Source organism: Dromaius novaehollandiae, chromosome 2, assembly GCF_036370855.1.
Source record: "Dromaius novaehollandiae isolate bDroNov1 chromosome 2, bDroNov1.hap1, whole genome shotgun sequence".
Classification (NCBI taxonomy): domain Eukaryota; kingdom Metazoa; phylum Chordata; class Aves; order Casuariiformes; family Dromaiidae; genus Dromaius; species Dromaius novaehollandiae.
Window position 1 is genome coordinate 6,829,707 of NC_088099.1, and position 26,620 is coordinate 6,856,326.

Below are 26,620 nucleotides of genomic sequence, written 5' to 3' on the forward strand. Positions count from 1 at the left end.
ACATTTCAATCACTGTGAGAGCGGGAAACCTGTCTTCCTTCCTTTAATGTTCATTTCATACTTGCTGTGCAGCAATTTATATGCCTATGCACATACACTTACAGGTCCCTGGCTATTTATCCCCACTCATATTTAAGGATAGAAGATGCATGTTAGAAAGTGCATTGATTTTACCATTCTTTCTTTTTTTTTGTTTTTTTTATAGCAAACTTTGCTAAGAAGGAGGGCACCTCAGACATTTTACTATGTGGTTCTGGTGCTGGGTAAGTGCACTTAAGAACATTTAATGTTTCGAAATTGTCTCTGCTTCATTGCTTCAGAGCTTGCTCAGTCGTAAGAGGTGAATATGACATGCAGATCCATGCTTTCCTTGACAGCAGAAACAGGAACAAAGGCAACAAAATTTAGCAAACAGTAAGATAATTTAATGCATGTAGAGAATGAACCATGGACCTGCAGCTGGCTTATTCAGGTCTAAATTCCTCCAAGCCCTTCCAGAAGATCCTGCCTGAGGTCATTTCAATTGCCTTCTCAGGGGTGCTCCTGCAGTTTTGTGAAATGGGCATTGCGTAGCTGGGATGCGGCTCAGAGGTGAAAACCACAGCCGAGAGCCTCACAGCAGGGCTGGGCTCTCATTTTCATTTCATGTTCTCTGGACTCTTTTCAGTGGGGAGGAGCCCTTGTCCCGCTGTGCCCTGCTCTTGGGCTTACCAAACGCACAGCCGACACCACCTTTGCTGATGCTACCGGCCAACATGGTCACACTTGATACCAACTGAGTTAGAAAGAATGAAGTATGGAGAAGGAAGCAAGATTAACCTCAGATTTCCTGACGTTGACAGGGGATTCATCCTAGATGAAATAAAATTTAACCCAAACCTTTCCCTTCCCACCTGATGTAGGAACTAAATGAAAACACTAAGGGCCTCCAGTATAGCTCAGGACAGACACACTTCTCCCCGTGAAGGCTTGTGAATGTTAAACTGGAAGAACGGCACACACGTTTGGAGGGCGGGTTTGGGTCAGCAGGGAGATTCGGCCGCTTTGCAGCGAGGGGCAGGGGATGCGGACTTGGAGATGAGGGAAGGTTGGCAGCAAGGGGAGGCCTCTCCTCTCCTCTCCTTCCTCCTCCTCCATCCAGCCTGTCGTCACATTTCTACTGTTGAAAGGTAGGTACTGCTTTTTCTGTCCTCCCAGGTCAAATATTCCCTGGAGTAGGTGGGCAGAGCAAAAAATTGGCTTGTAGGGTAAATATAATGCATAACTGAACAGCAATCTGAGCTCTCAGGTGAGCTGAAGTTGTTTTTCTTGAAATCCTCATGGTTAAAAAAGGTTTCTATTACTACCTGTAGGACCTGCCCTCCAGAACATATATGCAAGAAAGTTGGGGAAAATCCTGATTATGGTTTCACCAGTTTTGATACGTTTGGCTGGGCCTTTCTTTCCTTATTCCGGCTGATGACGCAGGACTGCTGGGAGCGCCTCTATCAGCAGGTACCGGCTCCGTACAGTGCAGAACCGATCCTCCGGGTAGGGGAAGAGCCGAAATAGAAAATGCTTAGAAAGGACCAGAAACCTCAAATAACAGCAATAGCTGCAAGTCGTGGAGCCCGCATCCTCCCTGCTCCTCTCCAGCAAGCTGCAGTCTTTGCCGGACTCCTTGAAAAAAGAGATGCTGGAGGGCTTCCCAGCACTACCCTCTTATCCCACCATCTCAGGGACTGCAGAAAGGGCCTGAGATGGTCCTGTGTTGTCCTGCAGAAATACAGCAGTGCCAGCTTCTCCAGGAATGCAGTTGCCATAGCAGTATGTATGATTAGAGACTCACAGGCAATTGCATAGGTAGATGGAGAAAGCGGGTGAAAAAAGTCCAGGGAGGATCTGTTTCTATTTAAGCTTCCTCAGGTATTTTTTTTTTCTAGTGAGAGGAATGCTTCAGAAAGAATTTCAAATACACTTTGAAAGAGTATTTGGTATTTTATCTGGTAATTTTTATCTCTGGGGTGTTGTGCTTGCAGACGCTCAGAGCTTCTGGGAAGGTGTATGTACTCTTCTTTATGCTGGTCATCTTTCTGGGCTCATTTTATCTAGTCAACTTGATTCTGGCGGTGGTAACGATGGCATACGAAGATCAGAACAAGGCCACCATTGCTGAAACTGAGGCAAAGGAAAGGAAATTTCGGGAAGCCATGGAATTATTACAAAAAGAACAGGAGGTAGGTAATTTCTGCCCTTACAAACATTAGTCTGGGAGCACTGCTGTTAGTCAAGCAAGAAAAAAAAAAAATCAGTCTCTTCTTGTGAGAAGCTGTATACAGTAGTCACTAGTAGCAACAGTGATAATTTATTAAAAGTAGTGATTCCTAGAGCAATAGGAGCAATTCCTTGTTCAGCTGCAATTTTTTTCTGTGAAGCAATGACTTTTTGTTGTGGATAATGAGCTTTAAAAATGGCTGTTTTTAGCAAAGTAGCATTTTAAAATTTAGAAGATGTAAAATTCCATCAGCTAGCAGCTTACAAAAGATGATATAGTCTTTTTTCCTTTTTTTTTTTTTTTTTACTTTTCTACTACTCCATCCTTGTAGATTGCTGAGCAGAGAAATATGCAGTAATTCAGCTGATCAGCTGCATTAGCATCAGAGCCAAAGCCTATGGTAGTTGGATGAAAAATCTCTCAGTAACTTAAATGGCTTAGGGGCTCCTGGAAGGCAATACTGCTGTGTTTTGAAAACACTGCTCTAAATCCAATATGGGAAGGCAAGTCAGCCGCAGTGTGAATACAGTCCTAAGGACACCCAGTGAGAAGATTGAATTTGAACACTGTTTAAGCATTTATTTGGGGGGAAAAAAAGATATATTCTGCAGCATCGTTTTCAAACTGAGTATTTTTATTGTAAGCAAACCTGCCATATGGAAGAATAGGAGCTATAATATGATTATTTTGCCCCTGGCAGGAACAATACATGCGATCGCGTAACATACTGCAAATAACAATTTTTTTCAGTGGTCCATATGTTGTGGGGATTCGCTCCTCTTTGTTGTAAAGCCATCATATATTGGAATATTGTTAATGAGTGTTGTGAAACCTAATTGTTAAGAAGAAAAATACACAGCACACAAATGTTTTCTCTCTGCTTATATTCTAACATATTCTAATTACACAGCAAGAATTTCATCTATGTTTTTGCTTTAATTTTAGTCACTGGCTGTTAGAGGAATTGATATCATGTCACTTAGCTCCTTTGAAGTCTCTCCTTTGTCTACTAAAGAAATCAAAGAAAGAAGCAATAGGAAAAAGAGAAATAAATCCCTGGGGTTAGAAGATTATGAAGAAGAAGAAGAATTTCCCAAGTCACAGTGCACAGACAGTCAACGAAAGTTGGTAATCTATTGTCTGAATCTGAGATCCTTACAGCTTTGCCAATTTTAATTCCAAAATAAATTGCTTGAAAGCACAAACCTAATCCTATTATAAAGACTGATCACTCTTAATCCTTTAAAATAAACAAGCTTTTGGGATGAGGAAGCATTATATGTAAAATTTCATTTGAATAAGAAATATTATAGGTGAAGGATAGAAGAAGAGTTATAATAAATGTATAATAAACACTAAGAAATAGAAAAAAGTGATCTGGTATCATAATTTAACTTATGTGCCACCATTCTTTGTTAAAAAATAACTTTTTAAAAATATAACCACAAGGCTTATCATAAAAATAGCTGTTACAGCTGGCAGGGCTTTATTATCTGCCTTTTAAAACCTAAACAAAATCCTTCCTGAATGATCTAAATTAAATAAGAGTTTGGACTTACCGTGGTTGATAGCAAATGTTATGCAACTCAAAAAATTTATTGCTTTCCGAACTATTTTCTGTGGTATTATGCCCTTCTCTCTTTATTCCTTTCCTTGGGAAGGGAATTCCTTATTCCCTTCTGGAGAGAGTCCAGAGTAGGGCTACGAAGATGACTAGGGGACTGGAGCATCTCTCCTACGAGGAAAGGCTGAGAGAGCTGGGGCTGTTCAGCCTGGAGAAGAGAAGACTGAGGGGGATCTTTTCAATGTCTACAAATATCTAAAGGGAGGGTGTGAAGAGGATGGGGCCAGACTCCTTTCAGTGGTGCCCAGCGACAGGACAAGAGGCAACGGGCACAAACTGAAACACAGGAAGCTCCATCTGAACATGAGGAAAAACTTATTTACTGTGAGGGTGACAGAGCACTGGCACAGGTTGCCCAGCGAGGTTGTGGAGTCTTCTTCTTTGGAGATATTCAAAACCCACCTGGATACGATCCTGTGCAACGTGCTGTAGGTGACCCTGTTTGAGCAGGGGGGTTGGACTAGGTGATCTGCAGAGGTCCCTTCCAGCCTCAACCGTTCTGTGATTCTGTGATTCTGTGGTTGGGCTTTTAGGCTCTCCTTGGCCTGGTGCGTGGTCCCAATGCAAATCAGGTGAAACGCAGACTTAGCCATGGGAGCGTGTTTAATTTCCAAATACCTGGTTCCAAAGCTGATTTTGGTGACGAGGAGACCCGCAGCGCTGGTGAAAATGAAATTCAGCGTCGGTCGCTGTCGATCACGCAGATGGGAAGGCGCGCCAGCGTGCAAAGTCAAGTGAGCCACGGTTCTCACCCTGCTGCCCTGAACTGCCTGCAGAGCAGCGGCAAGTGGACCAACGCAGATGATTGCAACGGAGTGATTTCATCGGCGGGAGGAGGAAATGGCAGGGTGCACAGCCTAGATCCAGTTTCTTTGGAAGGGCTGATGCTCCCTCCAGTTATGGAAGACATGGGGAAGGGTGATTTGGTAAGGAAAAGATATTATTTTAAATATATGCTTCGTATTATGGTTTCTCCATGAGTGCTAGATTTTTCTTGTCTGACACACTTGTGGATTTTTAACAATCTCATTGAAATGAAAAGTACTTATGCAACTGTCTGGGGATAGTTGTCACTTGTCAGATTAATGTGTTTTTTGACACCAGCAGTGATACTGGTCTGAGAGGTTCCCAAAAGCTAGAGCTCATCACTTCAGCATTTCTATTATAAACTCTGTTTATCAGCTGCGCATAACTTTTTCTAACATACTTTTGAACGTTTATAGTGCTGGAATTATAATGGTCACTAGAGAGCTTTTTTATCCCATGTCGTGCCTGGGGATCATTTGGGACAGTACCAGTAGTTCCCTTCTCTTTCATTGCATCTTTAGCATCATGCAGAAGCTTTATCTGTACATTCTCCATGAAGGTAGAGATGTTTTTCTACCATGGTTATCCCTCAGCTCTCTCTTTTTCTGTTAGTTTCTGCAACATTTCCTAGGGCTATTTCTCCTCATACACCTGAATGATCCCCAGGTTTGTGTTTGTCCTGTTGTTATTGCTCGTGGGATCAGTTTAGTGCAGCATTATTACTGAAGAGCAGGACCTTCATTCTCTTACAGCTATTACACTGTGAAAAAAAAGGCACATTTATTTGGCTGCCTGTCATCATTCCTATTAACTTTCACAGTTACCCGTCATTGCATCCTACTTCATTTTATTCCTGTGGTATCTTCCTAATCATGTTTACTTCTTGAAGCAGCCAGCTGTAAATGATGAGAACAGCATGATGCATTTGACTCCTCATCTATCAGTGGAGTACTTTAATGAGGCACTTCAAAGACAAAGGGCAGCGAGTGCAGTCAGCATAATTACCAGTGTCTTGGAGGGTAAGTGGCTCCTCATTATGTTTATTGCAATCCTAAGGTAATGTTAGTGTGAAAGACCAAAATGTCAATACATTTCTTAAAAGCTAATAGAGATCCGTAGAGGTGCAGCTAGGAATTTCATCTTTATCTTTTTTTCTTTTTTAATGCATTATAGCACAGTCTTTATGTACTTAAACACATCCTGTGCACATCACAAGATCTCATGTTGTAGGACAGACCATGAAGGAGATAGGAGTGATGGTGGGTGGAAGGAATTTCTCTTGTGTTAAGGTTGCAGGCCTGGGGCTCTGGCTTCTCTTCCCTGTTCTGTTACTGGTGATAAAACACTGCAGCAATATATGCATAGTCTCTAACATTAAAATTACACAAGCAAAATTAATTGTAGCAGTTCCTGGGTTTTGAGTACTTAGCCTTACTATTTTTATTCCTTTAACTTACCGTCTTATGTGAGTTTTTGGGGGCTATATCTCTTGACTGACTGATGCTTTCTCTGCCTTTATCAATTGCTTCTAATCACAGCCGCATCAAGACCTTGTTTAACTTGTACCTGTGAAATGTTTACTTTGCTCATCAATGATAAATCATTGTAGAGCTTTCTGAGAGATTTCAGCCCAAATTGTTCCTCTGTTTTTTTGGGGCAGGATTAGGGAGAAATATATCATTTTGTGCATTCTGTGGAGCTCTGTCACCAGCACTTGGCGCACAACCATGAGGTTTGGCAGGGCAGTACCTTGGGGCAGGGAAGTCCCTTGTCTTCAATTATGTGTCTGGCAAAATCACAGCTGCAATATGTCCAGTGGAGATGGTTTTGCTTTGCAGTTCAGTTCACCAAAAGCTTGGTTTGTGCTGCACATGTTCAACTGCAAACTGCGGTTGAAGAGGACTGATCCTGTAGTTGTAGCTCTAAGTGGCTGTGGATTAACCTGAGAATAAGTATTGCAATGGGGAGCAGAGAAATTGTCTTTGCTAGGATCTTTGGGCCAGTTCTGCTGGATTCACATAGTATGAATAAAGAAGAAAACATTTGATCTAGAAGAAGAGAAGGCAAGAAGTAGACCTGGAGTGAACTGGGTCAGTGATTAGATTTGGATAAACAGCACGGGATGGAATTGCAGATTTGAGTTTGGAGGAGGAGAAGTGAAAACTAAAACTGTGAGAGCAAATAAGGACAGGTCAGGCACATTAGGAATGATCAGTAAGTTCCCGTTTGTCAATGAGTTTTCACAGGACTTCAGGAGGACTTACCAGGAGGGCTGGTGAATAAAGAAAGGCTGTGATTCTTTCAGTGATTTCTACCAAACAGTTTACCAAAAGGATGTAAATTGCAATGCGTAAGAAGCTTTTATCTCATGCTTTCATTATAGAAAACAAAGAGATGTTGCTGCTCATGAGAGCTGGGAAATGACGAGTTTTCCCATAAGAAAAGTGACCTAGGGGCACGTTTCAGGCACAGTGGTCTTGGATTTATCTCACCTGCAACCTGAACATCTAAGGCTGCTGTTGACACTCTAGATGACCTGGATAGTCAATGGAGACACAGAGGCATTGAACGCAATATAGCCAACAGCATGGTCAGCTACGTTCGGATCAGATGAATACTGATTTCGAATCCATTTCTATTTTGACAATTGAAAGTTTCTAGGGAAAGGGGATGATGCTGGCCCCTATACCCTAAACATCTGCATTTAGTCAGATGATTCCAGTAGAATTCTGTGCCTGAGACATGTAAAGCCTGATCCAACAGCTACTGATGTTAATCTACGTAGTGAATTTTGAATACAATTTTCTCTGAAATTTATCTTCATGTTCCATAGCTGGTGTATGGACTGCATGAATGGTAGAAGGTGGAGAGGAGCTTTGGGGCTCTGTGTGAGTTGTGAGGGGTTTTTTTTATCTTCTTTTCTTTCGAGTTTTGATTACTTGACTTTATTATTTCACCATATTGCTCAATGATAATTATTTAATTATTATTGGGGTTTCTTTTGTTTTTAGAACTTGAAGAATCCCAGCAGAGATGCCCTCCATGCCTGAAAAACTTTGCTTTAAAGTATCTTGTTTGGGACTATTGTCCGCTTTGGTTGAGAATCAAGAAAAAAGTGGCTGCTTTCATAAAGGATCCTTTTATTGATCTCACCATCACTATCTGCATTGTGATGAACACTTTGTTCATGGCACTGGAGCACAATAACATGTCAGATAATTTTAAATCAATGCTTAATGTAGGCAACTTGGTAAGCAAATTCTCAGATATGTGACATTTTATACCAGGGACTGATTGATGGGTGTTTTTTACTTGAGACACAAAGGATAACTTTAAAAGTGAAAGATCAGCAAAATCTGAATTTATGAACTCTAAATTTCTGACCTATGCAATTCCCCAATTTTGTTGATGCACTTTTAACAGACACTCCTGAGAAAGCAGAAAACAAGCCTCTCATTTTAATTGAAAGTGCATTAAAAGTTAATAAAAGTGGACTTCGTTGGCCTGTCCATGACTGTTACTGTCCTTGTAGGAACATGATCTAAAGATCAGATATATTCATGGCAACTCTTAGGCTGATGCTACTTACTATTCCTTTGTTACAGGTATTTACAGGAATCTTCACCGCAGAAATGATCTTGAAAATCATTGCTCTAGATCCCTATTATTATTTTCAGCAGCACTGGAATATTTTTGACAGTGTAATTGTCGCGTTGAGCTTAATTGAACTGAGTTTTCCCAAACACAAAAGCAAGAAAGAAAGGAGAAAAGGAGGAACCATGTCAGTTTTACGATCCTTCAGACTGGTAATGCCTCATGCCGAATCAGTTGCATAAAACATTATGTTATGAATATCGTAGAGAAGATTTCTATGGTCTGCAGTTAGGACAAAGCATTTTTTTTTTTTTTTAATCTCAGTAGTGGGAAAAAGAAATATATTGTTAAACTCATTAAGATGTTAGAGTCAAACTTCAATGTCACGTCTATTTACTTTGAATATAGTGAGAAATATTCTGAGAAAAAGTATTCCAGATTAGAGATATTATAAAACTGATATTGATAAGAAAAACTACAACAGGTAGTCTTAGGAAAAAAAGTGGAGTATAGAAAAAAGTATACTTAAAAACAGGCATAAATCGAAGAGAAGGCATTCATATCATATACTATGGGCTGATTTGGGTGCTTGAGTTGTGCTTCCAAAAGTTAGCCGCCTTTTATCATAATACAGCATCCAGATTCCTAAATTTGGTTCTTTGTCGTATGTAAATTAGCTGCCATAAACCACGTAAAGTGGATTGTATTCATACCTGTCTGTGTGTACCAAACACTTACCAGGGACTCATATTAGCCTGGTCCTTAAGGAGGTTGTTTATTTTTGCAATATTGCCAAAGTTAAAAACAAAAAGCTATACTTTTAATGGAGATAGCTTTAGGAAAACATGTTTATTGTAGCAGAACAGCCCTCCAAAACTACACACAAGTCACCTTCTGGAGGTGTCTCTCTCTCCACCCTGGCTATAAAGAGAAAGTAGCTGGTTAGTTTAAATCAGACACGTGATTTAAGCTAAAGTGAGGTGCAAAGAATCCCACTCTCAAGAAACAAACAGGTGAAAGCATGCAGAGGAAAGGGATATAACACATACACAAATTCATAGATATACTATGTTGGTCACAGCTTGGTGTCACAGTGACGTACACTTTATATTATTGGAACAGTTCAGAATGTTTATAAAATGTTTTTTGCAAATTTTGAATGGTGCAAAGATGGGTTATCTCTACTGATGTCTAATACTATGCTTTATCTTTTTACACAGCTGAGGGTCTTCAAACTGGCAAAGTCCTGGCCAACTTTAAACACTCTTATTAAAATCATTGGCAACTCATTGGGTGCACTGAGTAATCTGACCCTCGTCCTGGCAATCATAGTTTTTATTTTTGCTATAGTAGGGGTGCAACTTTTTGGAAGAAGTTATGGGGAGAACAGCCTTAAAATAACAAAAAATGGCAAACTGCGCTGGCATATGATGGACTTTTTCCACTCTTTCCTCGTAATTTTCCGAATTCTGTGTGGAGAATGGATTGAGACCATGTGGGATTGCATGGTGGTAGCTGAACAACCATTGTGCCTCCTTGTCTTTTTGCTGGTCATGGTGATAGGAAATTTAGTGGTGAGTTTCTGATATTTTTCCTCTCTTTATCCTGTGAATAGTAGAATATACTTAACTGGTTTTCTGTTAATAAGGAGTACTTCCCCAAAACAGAGGTAGAAGACCTATATGTGTCACTACAGTCTACAAAAGATACTTTTGCTTTTCATCCCTGAGCTTCTGTCCATATTGTCAGCATGATGCTTTGTGCACAACATCACTTGACTCTTTCATGTGACAATGTGATGTGGAATTCAGCAACAAACAACTTTCCAATTAAAATAACAGAGGCAAATATTTTTCCTTCATCTCTCAGGATCTGGATGTAAATAATCACTAAAGTTTAAGGTTTGCCTCCTTGAATTAATGGGATTAAGTGATAAATCCCTCTGTAAATCAAAATCTGGATTTTGTTGAAGATCTCATGAGTATGAATTTGTGATAGGCAAATCGCAGAGTCTACATTCCTATCATTGAAATCACGGTTTTCTTTAATCCTGTGTATAAATGAATCCTCTGTAAGTGTATTCATATCCAAAGGCAACAGCTTATGTCAGTCATTCCCACCATGGCAAGTGAGATCCGTATCATGTAAAGTTAACTGTCAGCACTGTTCAGTGCTTAAGCTAAGCTACTCATTGAGGCTCTCTTATTATCAACAGAAACAGAGGGGCATCCAAGGGTTTGAGCTATTTTCCTAAAAGGTGAATAACTAAGGCAGGTGGAAAGAACTGGTCTCTGGAGGGCTAATATTCTTCACTGACCATCTGCCCAATTCTGACGTGCTAAAAGTTAAGCTACATAAATCCCATTCTAAACTGGAATCTGAGTTAAAATAAACTGGAATTTAGGAAAAAGTTGAAACTTGCCTCCCCCACACCCTCTGCCAATAATAATAATAAAAAGTTTATAAATTCTTCTTTTTAAATGTACTGAAAAGCAGGAAGGAAAGCTCAATTTGAGAAACCTGGTTTTGATTTTAAGAGTGTTGCAGATTTGATAGAATTGCTGAGCCTGAGGAAAGTGACATAATTAAACTAATTAGCCATGTCCATAGTCTTTGCTACTATTATAACCTTTGAAATGTTGTTTGTGTTAAATATTGGCAATTGGCATGCATAGATCTGTCTCAGCTGTTATTTTAAATAACTTCTGGTATGGAGAGTGTCATGGCAACATAAAGCTTTCTGAGAGATAAGTTTGTCTCATCAACAATAATGCGATCATGGTCATTTCTTCTTTGCCTTGTTTTAGTTTGTTCGGCAAGACCAAACTTTGATAGCAGCTGTATTTTTCCAAGTTAGAATTTAAATTTCTGAATGATATTCTCATGATTTTTTTTTTTTAATTTCAATGACTTTCAGGTTCTCAACTTGTTCATTGCACTACTACTGAATTCCTTCAGCACTGACTGCCTCCAGACAGCAGAAGATGATGGAGAGATGAATAATCTTCGGGTTGCCTTTGCTCGGATTCACAAGGGATTTCACCTTGTGAAGAGTGTTACCTGGGATACCTGTTGCGGAGAGCTCAGGCATCTGAAGAAAGCACATGGAAAGAAAATTAAATTGACTGCCCAGAACCAATTTGGTTTTGAAACACAAACAAAAAATTGTAAAGAGAATTACAGTAATGAGGGAGCTGAGAAAAATAGGGACAAACTCTCTGGTCTTGAAGATTTTATTAACAATCCCAATATATTTGTTTGTGTCCCAATTGCTGAGGCAGAGAATATAAGTGAGGGTTTTGAAGAAGATGATAAACTGAGCACATCTACAGACACAGAGTACAACAAAACGGTAATAAATGTATTTGTGTTTGGATACTAGCTTACAACATAAATTTTGAGGGATGTATGTATCTTAGAAGACTGTCTCTAGCAGAACAGGATGGCATATGTGTATCCATCTCCAGATGGTTACAAAATTCTGAACTAGAACCAAAAATACAAATCTTTAGAGTGAGGATTTGTTGATCACTTGGAGCCTCCTAAAATCAAGATTGTTTATGATCTTAAAGAAAGACCACATATTGTTGGGTTTGCTGCAAGAGTTACTAGAAGACATGTTGTGTTATGTACAGATAATTGCATAGTTCATAGAGTGCTGGTAGATAACTGCAGCAGTCCTTTGTGACTTTGCAATTTGTTAACCTATTTTGGCATTATTTACGTGACAGAGGAAAAACATATGTGCTACATAAAGAACATATTATCATGGACTCGTAGTACGAACTCTTAACTGTGGTCCACTCTTTGTTTTTTGTCTTTGAGCATACAGAATATAGTAATTATTAGAACAAGGTGGAAGGATTAAATATGGGATGGATCTATTAAGTTCATGTTTTTTAATATGGTAGCATAAGTAATCCTATTTCTTTATGTTTTCTCTGAATTCTTCAATTCTATTTTAACCACAGAACACTCCCTTTCTGGTTCCAAATTTTCCTACTGTAAGTTCCATCTTAATCCATACGAAAAAATTCTCACTTCACTTCCATAGTCGCTGGGTCGGGCTTTGGACTGTTTGACAAATTACTAATTCCTTAATTTACTGTATGCCCATGGAGAAAAACTTCCCTCTTTCTATCCCTAGGTAGAGTCAGAGACTCAAAATGATTATATCTGCATGACTTGTCTTGTCCAGGGAGCCCTACTTTAAATGATTTGTACCACTTCTATTTCTTTCTCTTCCAACTAGTTCACCCCTAGAAAGGAGAAAAAAACCCACTCTAATCCACATATTATTTTCAGGAGGAAAGTCAGCTGAGGCAAAGGGGAGAACGAGGGAAAAGTTCAGGAAGCTGGAGTAAAGGATCAGGATTTTCCTCTGAAGAATTCAGTGTCCCTTGCCTAGGAAAGGACAGGAAGGCATCACCAGAGCAAAAGGAGGTAACAGAGTTCTGTTGTATGACATTGAGCTTCCAATTCTGGTCGAGCTCTGATGTACATTTCTGTTCTAGGATTTGCTGGAGTTGAATAAAGACTGCAGGAAATGGAAAAATGAAGTTCAATTCTGGGGAAGGGATGTTTTCTAATTCGTTTTAATGCATAAGCCCTTTCTAATTCTATTGCAGTGGGACTCCATAGATAAGTTACTCACTCAAGGGTTCATAGTATCTTCTGGGCAGCCCCTGCAATGCAGCGTGAGAGCTCAGTTTAGTAGCGTTAGTGATGCTGAGCTCGAAGCAGCTGGTCTGTCTGGTTAACGGTGGAGGCAGGATTCTGTGAACAAAACTAAACCTGTGCTGGGTTTCTACGTATTCGCTAAAATATACATCTATATATACACCTACATATACATACATACCTATATAGTGTGGAAAAGAGACTACTCAGAAACAGAAGGACTCTAAAATTATGTGATTCAGATAAATCATTTTAAAAATTCTCTCTGCTATTTTGTATTTCTTGAAACCTGAGTCAGAAAAAAAAAAGAGCGGCATTAAAGGAGTGTTATGCTTCCAAGTAAAAGTGGGAAATTCCTGCAAGTCCACTTGTATCCTAAATATCTCAGTTCCAGGAAAGATAATACTTTAAATGAGTTGCTCACAAAGAAACTAAAGGCAGTAGTTATTCAGAAAAATATTTTAGAATAAATTTGAATAAAAGATACATTCAGAAAGTAACAGTCTTCCCCAGCAATTTGGAAACATAAACAAAAGCCTAGAATAATTAATTGGTAACAAACTGCTGATTTGTTATATGTTATATATTACGTGTGGTGGGATTGTAAGAAGTTTTGCAAGCAGAGAATATATATGATTCCAGTTTCAACTTCATAAGTACTTTCTTGAGCATTTCTGATGCAACAATATATTTATCTGGTTCTCCAGTTTAAATGTATTCTCCGATGTTTTCTTGTTTTTAGCCCAGTTAAAGCTTATCCAAGTTTGAGGACTACGTGTACCTGTAAAAAAATTGCAATCCCTTCAATCTGCAGGCTCATTAGATAGTTTAAGATGGTTCATGTAGATAGACAGATATGCATTTATACTTTGTAAGTATATAGCTTTGACTTTCATTTGAATGCACCTGGAGGTATTTCTAAGCTCATACACTTTTAAAATCAAAGTCCATTCCTTTAGTAACGCTATTTGAAATATTAGTACATAGCCAAGCTTTAATTTTTTTATTTTTTTAATTGCAATTTCTCAGGGACAAATTTTTTGAACTGGGGCCAAATGTAGGAAGAATCAATACCTGATTTTATTTTGTTTAGCAGTTTGACAATGTCAGCTCTTCTGAAGGCAGCACAGTGGACCTGATGAATCCCGAAGATCTTTTGAGGCAGATTCCAGAGTTTGCTGAAGACTTAAAGAACCCAGACACATGTTTTCCAGAAGGTAATATTCAGGTATTTTCACTAATGAGAAAAGAGAACAGTCAAAAATAACCTATTTCTCTAGTGATGCTGAGCCAGTAGGGCGAGACTAATTTCACTTAATTTTAGTTGGCCACAAATCAGGCATCTAGTCTGATCTGTCGCTCTCTAGTCAATGGAGAGATCATGGCACGTGAAGAATAATCTCCCTTTCTTTAGATACTGAGGCCCAGAGTTGGGCATATGCGATGCCTGCAAGGAGGTGAGGTGAATCCCGCTCCGCAGGACTGCATCAAAGCTACTTTAGGGCATGAGTGCAGGAGAAATGTGTGGGGGCAGTTCCCACCTGACACGGGCATTGGCACAAGGCACTTGGCACGTCAGCTTTACTCGTCCTTTACACCAATATAAATGCTTATTCCTTGAACAACGTTTTGTGAACAAATCCCTGTAATGATTGAAGGTGTGAAATAGCAGAGAGAAGATGTCAGGATGAAGTTGAATTTCTATGGGATGATAAATGGGGAATCCCTTTTTCAAATCATTGTGCAACTTCTGTGTAGCTTCACAGATTTTCATTATAGGTTGTACTCGGTACTTTTGTGAATGTTTCCTACTCAAACATATATAACAATAAGCGGTTTCCATAAGAAAAAAGAAATAGTTCATTAGATTTTTCCCAAATAACGGTCATTACTGACAGCCAGGGGTAATCACTGCAGTCTCGGTATTAGACAGGAGTGAATAAACTATATTGTCCAAGTCAGTGTGTAGAATCTTTTCTTCCAGATTACCCTGTTATATTAAATGAATTATAACTTTAGCAAAAATGTTCCTGGTGCTCATTTGGCTCTAGTTACTCCCATCGCCTCCCTGCCCCGCTCTGCAGCGCTGGCCTTTTCTCCTGTGCCCTTTTTCTGTCCATGAAATTTCTAGCGCACCGTTTTAGGATTCGATCAGTAACAGCAAAGCAAGTACAAATTATTCAAAGCTAGAGAGATGTTGTCTCTGTGAACAAAGTACTTCATGCGTTATAATGTCTTTTTTACTATTATAATGTTATGCACCATAAATCCTAAGGAAGATTTACCATGCTTCTATTACAGTTTGCTTTTATCTCTTCAGAAAGACCACAAATGGTACGTTAATAATACAGATGTCAGATTTCTGAGCTGCAGGATTTTCGTCGAAACTACATTATAGATGGCTATATTTGTCAGCACAGCCATCAGGGCAAAACAGATTAAGGTTTTCTCTCCCCATTTCAGCTCCAAAATCTGGGTGCAGAGAAAAACAATGAAATGTCTTGTATCACGTGCCATAGTGCCAGGCCAAAGTGTGCCTGCTGTGGCCAAATCATTACAGAATTCAGCTGAAGGTATAACAAATCTGCATCTCACATAGATTTCTGCACACTAGGAAAAGGTCATTATCTTGTGCAAGTGCCATTCCGTGCCTAATCCCCCAAACCAGATCCAAGTTACTGGAGAAAAAGGGGTTATTAAAGGAAAGATCATCAGATTTTTTACATAGATTATATAGTATCATATATATGTGAGTTAGATAATATATCTATCTATCTGTATATATACACACACAAATTTATATATAATACAGTGTATATGTAATACAGCCTATATGTAATATAGAAAGGCATGATATATATTTTTTTCATTTTTGGAGATGACAGAAGCCTCCTACCTTTTTTCCACAATAATGAAAACATGAATTAGCCTAGAGCAGACAGTAAGGAAAATGTCACCCAAAGTCAGTTAATAAAATGAATAATCTACTGGAAACAGGATTTTACAATGGGATGTTTCAGGAAAACTCAACAGGCAATGCTGCCAGTGCCACTTGTAAGAAGTACTAAAAATCACAGAAATAATCTGCTCAGTTCACAAGGAAACATCTCCTTTTAGTCAGCCTAACAATTAGGCGTATTCTTACAGGTTATATGTGATTTAAAATCAGATGCCTTGTACATTCAGAAGCAAATAAATAAATGAATGAATGGACCTTGCAAGGTAAGGTATAATGCTGCAGTGTTAAAGATAACAGTATTATCTTCTTTGTCTCTAAGCCTTTTTGTCCTGGTGTATTATGGGACAGTTTCCCAAAAACGGTGTTCAAAAATTGATAGTCTTTTGCAACAATAGGGATCTTCCTCCAGCCCTGAAATCTTGTGAGCCCAAACAGCAGCTACCTGAGAGCCAATGTCTCAGAAGTATTTGGAAATAATGTGTTGCTCAAAGGCACTACAGCAGCTTTATTAAATATATGTGCATACACGTACATATGTATTTTTTCCCCTAATTCCTATTTAAATATGTATTTCCTAATTTTTTTCTCATGGCAAAACAGATGAAAAGGAACCAACAAAAATGTCCACTTAAGGTGACCAAGGACTTCCCGTCCACTCAGAATTTTCCTGGGTAACCCTTCACTTGTGTGTGCATTCCTTGCTGTGTGCATCTCTCCCTCTTAGGTTGTGCTCGATACTTTCGTTGTTATGCGGGTAAAGCCATAACCTTGGGAGGACAAACGTGGTGGGACCTGAGAAAAACTTGCTACCAAATTGTTGAACATTCCTGGTTTGAATCCTTTATCATATTCATGATTCTTCTGAGCAGTGGAGCCCTGGTTAGTTTAACACAATTTCATATATTTATTTAGAAGTATTTTTAGCTTTGATTTGCATGCAGCAAAGTGTTTTTAGCAGAGGAGACAAGATTTATCTTCAAAGTCATCAGGAGGAAAAGGAAAGAGGCTTCACACAGGAGTCATTCACTATTGTAAATATTACAAATCTATTGTTTATTGCAAATTATGAGTGAGACTGAGCAACTCTAAAAATATATAACTCTCAGAAGCTATTTCCATTCCAGCTGCATACTGAATTTTAATGGCTTTCTCTGGGAGATATTCCACAACTGTGAAATATGTATATATTTTATATATCATTAAAACAAATATATGACTCCTAGTATTTTAATTCTCTTGAGAGCATAAGCTTGTTGAACTAAATTTCTAAAAATATACTTTCCTCCTAGGATCTCAGTGTGCATGTGTGTGTGTCCCCACCGAGGTATACGATACAGAGAAAGAGAAAGGACAGAAGAATTAAATTTCTGAGTTGATATATATCTGAGTAAATGCAGATGAGGTTCAAATCTGTGTAAATCACATATTGAATGTCCAGAAGAGGACTATCATTTTGTGAAGGTCATCTCTGACTTTTTCTGTTTATCTATATATTATAATTTCAGGCATTTATCTATATATTATCATTTCAGGCATTTGAAGATATCCATATAAACGAGAGAAGAAGTATTAAAATTATGTTGGCATTTCTTGACAAAATTTTCACTTTCATCTTTGTTCTGGAGATGCTCCTGAAATGGGTGGCTTATGGCTTCAAGAAGTATTTCACCAATGCCTGGTGCTGGCTGGACTTCCTTATCGTACAAGTAAGTTCTGCCCTAGACTTTTCCAGGAAGGTCCTAACGCAGGGAGTAGCAGCAGAACAGCTGATTCTTTTTCAGATGTGAATTTAAGACAGCTTGAAAGGGAAACTATCTTTCGGGAAGCACTGAGCTCTTACCTTACCTTAATGATGATTTTGGGGACATCACACTCTGGACACTGAAGACTTGTTCACAATTTGGCCTCTAAATCCCTCCCATTGTAATATTCTAAACATCCATATCAAACCCAAGTTTGGAGAAATTATGCTGAGCAAAATCTAGCACCCCTATATAGTGTATTTTATCATTGGTTTAAGTGGAGTGCAAATTTCATCCTTAAATTTCCAGATGTAGAAAACATACACCTGTGTTTGCAGGCTACTCTTCTCCACTTTCACCAATAAGATGATTATTTTGAAAGGGAGTAAAAGAAGCAGAGGCCAGAACTTTGCTAATACTTTCTCTTGTATCTCCATTCAGGTCTCTTTAATGAACATCGTAGGTAGTTCACTTGGTTATATGAAATCTCTGAGGACTCTCCGAGCTCTGAGACCCTTGAGAGCATTGTCACGATTTGAAGGGATGAGGGTAAGACTGAACATCAATTAAAGCCTGTTGTACTAATAACAGTGTCATAACTCACTTTATGTGAGACACTTTATGTGTCTTTAGGAGGTTGGCAGGCCCCCACCACATAAAGTTTAGGGTCTACAAGACTAATTTTTAAAAGGCACATTTGCCAGGTTCCTCTGAACTTGTGTGCTCCTTATAGATTTTCCTTAAGCGACTGGGGATGGCCATTGCTGAAACTAGACCTAGACCCAGCAAAACTCTGCTCCAGTGCCGCTCAGTCATTCCTGTCTTCTTGCCTTATTGAGATGACCAAAAATAAAATAAGTACCATGAACACAATTTTCATTCGGAAATCTATTGGAAAGCTAATTCAGAAAAAAGTGAATCACCTCGTTTTTGCAAGTTTTTTGTCAGATTGATTTACAAGAGCTCTAGACTATTAAGTGGTACTTTGTCCAAATTGTTATTTCTTACAAAAAGCAGGAACATGTCTCTGTAGATTATTTGATGCGTTTTCCATCAAAAGAAAATGTGATGACTTTGATTACAAATCCTCCATCATGTAAAAGCAGAGAGATTTGTTGCAGCTAGTCATATGCAAAACACATCTGTGCACTGTAATGTGAAACAGTAATAATAGCCACAGCAGTGTCTGGGCAAAAGTAACTTCTGGGTCTATGGAATATACTCTGGCGTGTGAATATAGATAATATATAATATCACTGCTGGACATTTTCATGGGAACACAAACTCAGTGATGTTGAGATGTATTACTTTTGAATATCTTTTGGAAGTGAAAGTGAAATCCCTCTCATTGCAATATTGTCCCTGTGAAGGCAGAGAAATTGAGACATTCTTTCAATTAATTTACTGCCAAAAATTTCCAAATCTGGAGTGGATTTCAAAATAGGTACCATCATACTTTCTATCTTGCTACATAAAATGCTGGTGACATGTTCTCCAAAAATGTTCACAAAGCTTTTTCATTTTTATTGTATTCCATAAAGTTCTTGTTTGCTACCTGGCAGCAGTTAGGCTTTGATGTGCTGACTTCACTGCCTGCAAAACTTAAAGATATAATTTCATTGTTTCCTTTCACTGCTGCATTTTGTAAAGCAATTTGTTATGCCTTGGCGTACACTTAAACACTAAATGGATTTTTTCCGGGATTGTACAGCATCTAGCACAGAAAGTCCCTAGCTCATGATTATGGATCCCAAATACAACAATAATCCTGTAAAAAAATAATGGGTCCAGCAAAGGACTAGCAGAGATTCACTAGTGGTCCTCTAAAAACTACTTTTCACAGTCTTAATAAAACATTCTCCCTGCATTAGTGCTCATGGAAGAGTCATCCATAAATCAGTGTTATAAAAGTTAGAAAAAAAACCCAAAAAACAAAAAAACAAGGGAAAGTTATCAAAAGGGGATGGACTTGCATAGCATACTTATGTGGTGGTGTTTCACAGCAAACCAAAACAAACCAGCTGTTCCTTTGAAAACATAATGGTTCTTTTTCCCGAAGAGTTTGTAATGCAAGGGACTAATCTCACAAATACAATACATCTGTGAATCTTTGTTCAAGGTACTAGTCACATCTGAGATGGGAAAAAATTAGGTTGCTGTTTGCTGAGATGGCCAAGGGGAGCTTAGGGTTTTTTGTAGCAGTTCGTTGCAGTGAGCGGATAATTGCGCCTGTCTTTGTTTAAGCAACTATATTCCTTCTCTCCCATTTCACCAAAGGTGGTAGTCAATGCCCTCGTGGGAGCCATCCCTTCCATCATGAATGTCCTGCTTGTCTGCCTCATCTTCTGGCTCATCTTTAGCATCATGGGAGTGAACCTGTTTGCTGGAAAGTTTGGGAAATGTGTCAATTTGACAGAAGAAGATTCAGAATTAAATAGTTCTATTAATAACATATCAGACTGTAAAACTTACAATAATACAGGAAAAATATTCTGGGTCAATGTTAAAGTCAATTTCGATAATGTTGGCTCTGGTTACCTGGCTCTTCTTCAGGTGGTAAGTGCTGTTCACCTTCACTAACCAGGATGGCCCCAGCATCCGGCCAACCCTTAACTCATCGCTGTGGGTGATGGAAAAGGGTGGTCTCACGCAACCCGCTCTTCCCTCGTAGCTGGGTGTTCAAATAGCAATGTTGCTAGTGCCTGCAAATGGAAAAAAGGTGGGGTATTCTCACATGTGGACAAGCTGACCCCCCACAGTTCAGATTTGCTCAGCTGTGAGGGTTGCAAGGCCTTCAGTAGCCCGTGTGGTGAAGGACTGGCTGTGGCAGGATACTCGTACAACGTGTGCTGTCCTTCCCTCACAAGCTTTCTCGCCCTGGGGGCTGAGGGTGTCACACGCAGAGCACTGGCAAGTTTCTCTAAAGTCAGAATTTGGTGCAATATGTTTGTGCCCACACCACAGCCTCTTTCCCCAATCAGTGTTACCTAGATATTGCAGATGGCATGAAGACTTTCACCCTAAAAGTTCAACAAATTTTCCATAATCTTCCTCTCTTTCTAGGCAACATTTAAAGGTTGGATGGACATTATGTATGCGGCAGTAGATTCACGAGAGGTTAGTCACTACTTTTAAACTGTGTTTTCTGAAAAGCACCTCTTCAGTTCTCTGTCCTGCTTTCATGATTTTTCACGTGTTGTTGATATCTGCTGTTTGCCTGTGCTAAAGCTTTCCAGCAATTATTTCTATCATCCGATGCAAACATCTCATCTGTGAATGACCTGCAGTATCATAACGCTAGCCTGCTCTACCAGTGAGTGGGATCTGACTCCAGATCCATATACCTAAATGAATCTATCCATGGTGTAAGGTCTCCGTGTCAGCTTGGCATCCAAGCATCTATTATGGTTAATGGAGATCTAGTCAATATGCCTGAAGGATCTAGAGATCTGTTCAGCTCACCCTGGATATCTATATTGATCAGATAAACACCTCTCTAGACTCCATTGACTCTGCTAACTGGATCTCTGTCGGCCAGCAGGGGAGTTTAGATCTGTTCTTTTAGTTTTATTTTTATCCCTAATAGTAATAAGAGCTTTTTTTGCTGAGAAGAAAAAACATATCTAGGCCAACACTTTGAAAACTAAGAGCTTGAGATTAGACTTCTAAATGGTTTGCTTGATTTTTCAAGTGCTGGGCACTTTACAGCTCCCATTCTCATCAGAAGAAGATGAAGGTTGGTTGACACTTGTGGAAAAATGTGTCAAGAATGTCCAATTCAGTAACTATTTCTATTGACTTCAGTGGGGCCTGAATCAAATACATTTGGTAGTATCTTAAGTCAGGTTTAAAAAGAAAAAAATTCAGCTTGTTTAGAAAAAAAAATAAAGAAGTGAAAAATAAAGCTAAACTCCATTCACCATTAGTCAAAGAATAAATTTTTGTTCTATGGGTTATTCAGTGCAAATATATTCAGCACCAGCATGAATTACATTATCCCACTCTGCAATGATCTAGTCAGAAAATGCAGAAACAAACATTGTAAAAGAGGTCAAACTGACAAACTGTCATAGCATTAACACTTTGTTGAAATACCATTTTTTTAAAGACATACTGTCTGGTTAGTTTTATCTCAAGTGTTTCATCTGGCATATCATTTCATCATTATTTGGCATAGCATAACAGATAGTAGTCACCATCTGATCAAACATGTCCTCTGTGTAAAGTGTCTCTTGATCTCCTATGAGCTTCTAGGATTTCAGTGCATCAAGTAATGACATTTCAAATGTTACTTCCTTCCACAATTTCATGCTCCTTCCTCTGGTACCACGTATAAAATGTTGTGTTAAGTACTATTGGTTGTTATAAACTATACCCTACTTCTGTCAGACTTTGCAGTATCGATTTGCAAAAAGAAGATTATTCTGGATTGTGGCCACGTTGCTGTTGGTCATTTTTCATTTTGCTTTTCATTTCTGCAGAAAAATGAACAGCCACGAATGGAATATAGTCTATCAATGTATCTCTACTTTGTGAACTTCATCATCTTTGGATCTTTCTTTACCCTGAATCTCTTTGTTGGTGTTATTATTGACAACTTCAACCAACAAAAGAAAAAGATAAGTATACTGGCAGTGCTCCCAAGCATCGACTCTCTCTCTAGCATACTATCTTTAGAGTACAAAGTTCCTGCTAAACACGACATCTGAAACGTCTATTTGCATTTACAATAGCATTTAATAATGAAGTTAGCAGAAGTAACATTATGGGTGAGGTTCTTCCTCCTTTCTTTTCCCCTATAACATGAACACACAACTCTTTCCCAAAGTTTCCAAGGCTATGACATCAGCTCTGCAGCCCCATGAAATGCTGCTCCTACCCTTGGTGCTGAGCACTGCAGGAGACTGTTTATTTAGAAGGTGGTTGGAGACAGATGCTGTGATAAGTATTTTGGATGTTTGACAAGAGCAGGATGTGGGGAAGCAGGGAAAAGGTTGTTCTCATCCAGGTTTTCATTGCTCTGTTGCTTTCATGTTTTCTGAACTTGCCAAGTTCCACCGTAGAATTTCTATTCTGTGAAATATATGGTTTATGCCACTGTGTTTCTTTGGGGCCTATTACAAATTATGAAAAGGGCTAGTACCCTAGCACACCCAGCAAGACATGAATAAGAAAGAAATGTTAGTTTCCAGTATTTTAGGCTTCTTAGCTACAATAATGCTGCTTTCTCATCAACAGTAACAGTGACATTTCTTTATATACTTAGGTGGGGAAGATATCTTTATGACAGAAGAACAGAAAAAATATTATAATGCAATGAAAAAGCTGGGATCCAAGAAACCTCAAAAGCCTGTTCCAAGACCTTTGGTAAGAGGGTCTGAACTCCTCCAAAGAAAAATACATTGTGAAATTAACTTAATTCACTGAAAAGTGCCTACACTAATATATTGTACATAAATTATTTATAGTGTCTTTACATTGATATTCAAATTGTGCTCTTAAAGTCAATTCCATATAAAAAAATTGCACTGAAAGATTTTACAGGTTAAATATTTATTAAGTTTTGTGCCTAAATATTATTGGATTATATATTCACCTTGGAACTGATTAAATGTCAGGATGAGAAGGGAGTTCTAATGTCATTTTTATATTCTACTTTCTTAAATATCTCTGTCCTTATCACAGTTAAATGACTTTGTAACATAAAAATTGAGCTGTTAGTAAATATATACAGATGAATACTCCCTACTTCTATAGCTAATGCTAGATGTATTTTCTTCCTATAGAACAAATACCAAGGGTTCCTTTTTGACATTGTAACACGTCAAGCCTTTGATGTCATCATCATGATTCTCATCTGCCTCAACATGATCACCATGATGGTGGAAACGGATGACCAAAGTGAAACAAAGACTTACGTTCTTAACAAAATCAATATACTCTTTGTTGCTATCTTTACTGCAGAATGCGTGCTGAAATTGGTGGCTCTGAGGCAATACTATTTCTCAAATGCTTGGAACATATTTGATTTAGTTGTTGTGATCATGTCACTTGTTGGTAAGTAAAACTGAACTGGAAAATTCTTTACTAAATATAATTCTATTCAGAAAAACAAATAGTCAAAATTTATCAGCTGCAAATGAATGTTGCAATGGAAGCGTAATGTTGGGAAGTGCTGAGGAAAAAGAACTACATAGTCTAAAAAGAAACAATGAAAAATAAAAGAAGATCAGAGGGTAAACAGCTATGGTTACATTAAAATAACATGAAATATGTTTTTTTAAAAAATATATTATTTAATTTTAATAAATACCAATATTTTAAAAGGAATGCTGTGTTATATAAATCTTTCATAATGGTTGTTTAGCTTGTTTTTTCCCCCATCTGAAAGACAGAATTAATGACCCATAGTACCAATACCACTTTATGTGATAATTTCAGCTGTTACAGATTTAGTGCTATGATTCTCAACCAATAAATCTTTGATCAGATAAAAATTGTTTCTCTCTGTCATCTGTGCTTGTAATAAAGGATTGAAATATATAGAGTTCAGAATGAGAACATAGACTGTAGGATTCACAGTCCTGAAACTCAGGCATAGCTAATTGAAGTTCAGGCTTCACATCCTCTAACAGAACAGGAAAAAAAAAATCCCAATTGTGTTAGCTTTTATTTCAAGGGATCTCAATGGAAGAATGGGGTAAAGAGCTGAAATCACACTGCCCTTCTGTCAATTTAACTATTCCTAGTGCCAGTACTGCCAAAATAGCAGAAGGTATTTTGGGGAAGAAGAATATTTATTTTCTTTAACATGAGTTATGTTTTGGGCATCAAAAAGAGTAGAGCTCTTCTTTGTGAAAGGAAGTTCCTGCAGTGGGAAACCAGAAAAATGAATCCAAGCTGTCTAAATCTAACAGGCCAGACCTCTGCTTCTATAGCCACTAGACCCATCTGTCAATTGTCATGCAAATTAAATATAAAATAACATCCATGTATAGCTATGTCCCTGAATGAACTGAAAGCCATTGTAGAACATCACACTTTAGTTTTGTGTTTGTCACTTTGTGCTTTTGCTTACATGTATCTTGACTATATTATATAAATGATGACCATGACATTATTGTTATCTCATGTGTTAGCTCTGTAATGTCAGTATTTGAGGCTAAAAATTAGAATATAAATATATAACCTGCACTTGCTGAAGTATTCATGCAACCAGAAAACAATCACCCACAAACGCTGGCTGATACGCATATCTAAATGCTGTGCATAGAAAGGTGTTTGCCATCCTTTATACAACAGAAACTATCTTCTGGCGGCTGAAGAACATAGTTCATAATTGCTGACCTCTACAGCTTTTCTTCCAACTCTATTAAAAACTGCAACTTCTATTAGGAGTTGTTATGCTAGGGCATTAGCACAAGGTACTTTTCAGCTGTACAAATATTATCATTTCATTCCATTACTAATTAAGCAGAAGTGTGATCTTCTAACCAACTATTCTTGTCTCCTTTTTAGCCTTACTGCTTTCTGGCATCGGTAAAGCACTTGAACATTTCTTACCACCTACACTCTTCAGGGTCATTCGCTTGGCTCGAATTGGACGAATACTAAGGCTCATCCGGGGAGCCAAAGGAATTCGAACTCTCCTTTTCGCCTTAATGATGTCCCTACCTGCTCTGTTCAATATTGGCCTCTTGCTTTTTCTGGTCATGTTCATTTATGCCATTTTTGGCATGGCTAACTTTGCCTATGTGAAGATGGCAGATGGCATTGATGATATGTTCAACTTCCAAACCTTTGCTAACAGCATGCTCTGTCTCTTCCAAATCACAACGTCAGCTGGCTGGGATGGTCTTCTCAGTCCTATTTTAAACACTGGACCACCGTATTGTGATCCAAACATAAGTGGTGTTGTAGGTGAATGTGGTAAACCTGCCATAGGCATTATTTATTTTGTAAGTTACATCATTATATCATTTCTCATTGTTGTAAATATGTACATAGCTGTTATTTTGGAGAACTTCAATGTTGCCACTGAGGAAAGTACAGAGCCTCTAGGTGAGGATGACTTTGATATCTTTTATGAAGTCTGGGAGAAGTTTGATCCCGAGGCAACTCAGTTTATAGCTTTCTCTGCACTTTCAGACTTTGCAGATGCTCTGGCTGAACCTTTACGTGTACCAAAGCCAAACAAAGTTGAACTCATAGCAATGGACCTGCCCATGGTCAGTGGAGACAGGATCCATTGCTTGGATATTTTATTTGCTTTTACCAAACGAGTTTTAGGAGAGTATGGGAATATGGATACTCTGAAATTAAACATGGAGGAGAAGTTCATGGCTGCCAACCCTTCTAAAATATCCTATGAGCCAATCTCCACTACACTTAGACACAAACAAGAGGAAGTTTGTGCCACTGTCATCCAACGTGCGTACCGGAGTCATTTGCTTCAACGCTCCATGAAGCAGGCTTCTTACCTGTACCATCGCAGAACTTGTAATGGTGATGTTCTGGGAGAGGATGCTCCAGAAAAAGAGGGACTTATTGCATTTATGATGGATGAAAACTATGGTAGGAGTCCAGACAAGTCTGAAACTTTGTCCTCAGCATCTTTTCCTCCACAATATGACAGTGTGATAAGAGCCAGTAGTGGCAATCTTACGGTTGAGAATGAAGAATTGGCAGATAATCAACAATCTCCAGGTATTAAATAGCTCATCAGTGAAAATATTGTCAAGAATATTTTAAATGTTCACAGAAGCTGATATTGTAAATACATGTCAACTGAAGCAGCCTCCTCATTAAACATGCACTGACAATAAAGTTTGTTGATCAAGATCAATTAAACATAGTTGGAGATGATTACTTAATTGTGGTAGCTGCAAAGTTGTAGCCTTTGACTCTGCTATATTCAGCTTTGTTCAATATTTATGTATGCAGAAACAAAAGCTGTGAAA

At 38.5% G+C, this 26,620-nt stretch overlaps 1 protein-coding gene across 1 annotated transcript in view; it reads left to right on the plus strand.

Moving 5' to 3' along the window:
• The window catches only part of LOC112981587 (sodium channel protein type 5 subunit alpha-like), a 35,992-nt gene extending 9,587 nt beyond the window's left edge, over positions 1–26,405 (plus strand). The window contains exons 7-27 of the mRNA XM_026097347.2: positions 206–263; positions 1,353–1,494; positions 2,019–2,216; positions 3,200–3,382; positions 4,412–4,804; positions 5,575–5,704; positions 7,697–7,935; positions 8,291–8,491; positions 9,500–9,853; positions 11,197–11,631; positions 12,585–12,722; positions 14,056–14,176; positions 16,643–16,797; positions 17,451–17,624; positions 18,102–18,209; positions 19,938–20,216; positions 20,724–20,777; positions 22,142–22,283; positions 22,927–23,027; positions 23,447–23,717; positions 25,179–26,405. Of these exons, the coding sequence (XP_025953132.2) occupies positions 206–263; positions 1,353–1,494; positions 2,019–2,216; positions 3,200–3,382; positions 4,412–4,804; positions 5,575–5,704; positions 7,697–7,935; positions 8,291–8,491; positions 9,500–9,853; positions 11,197–11,631; positions 12,585–12,722; positions 14,056–14,176; positions 16,643–16,797; positions 17,451–17,624; positions 18,102–18,209; positions 19,938–20,216; positions 20,724–20,777; positions 22,142–22,283; positions 22,927–23,027; positions 23,447–23,717; positions 25,179–26,377 (5,075 nt within the window). The 3' untranslated portion in view covers positions 26,378–26,405. The remainder of the gene's footprint in view (positions 1–205; positions 264–1,352; positions 1,495–2,018; positions 2,217–3,199; positions 3,383–4,411; positions 4,805–5,574; positions 5,705–7,696; positions 7,936–8,290; positions 8,492–9,499; positions 9,854–11,196; positions 11,632–12,584; positions 12,723–14,055; positions 14,177–16,642; positions 16,798–17,450; positions 17,625–18,101; positions 18,210–19,937; positions 20,217–20,723; positions 20,778–22,141; positions 22,284–22,926; positions 23,028–23,446; positions 23,718–25,178) is intronic.
• Positions 26,406–26,620: the final 215 nt, after the last annotated feature.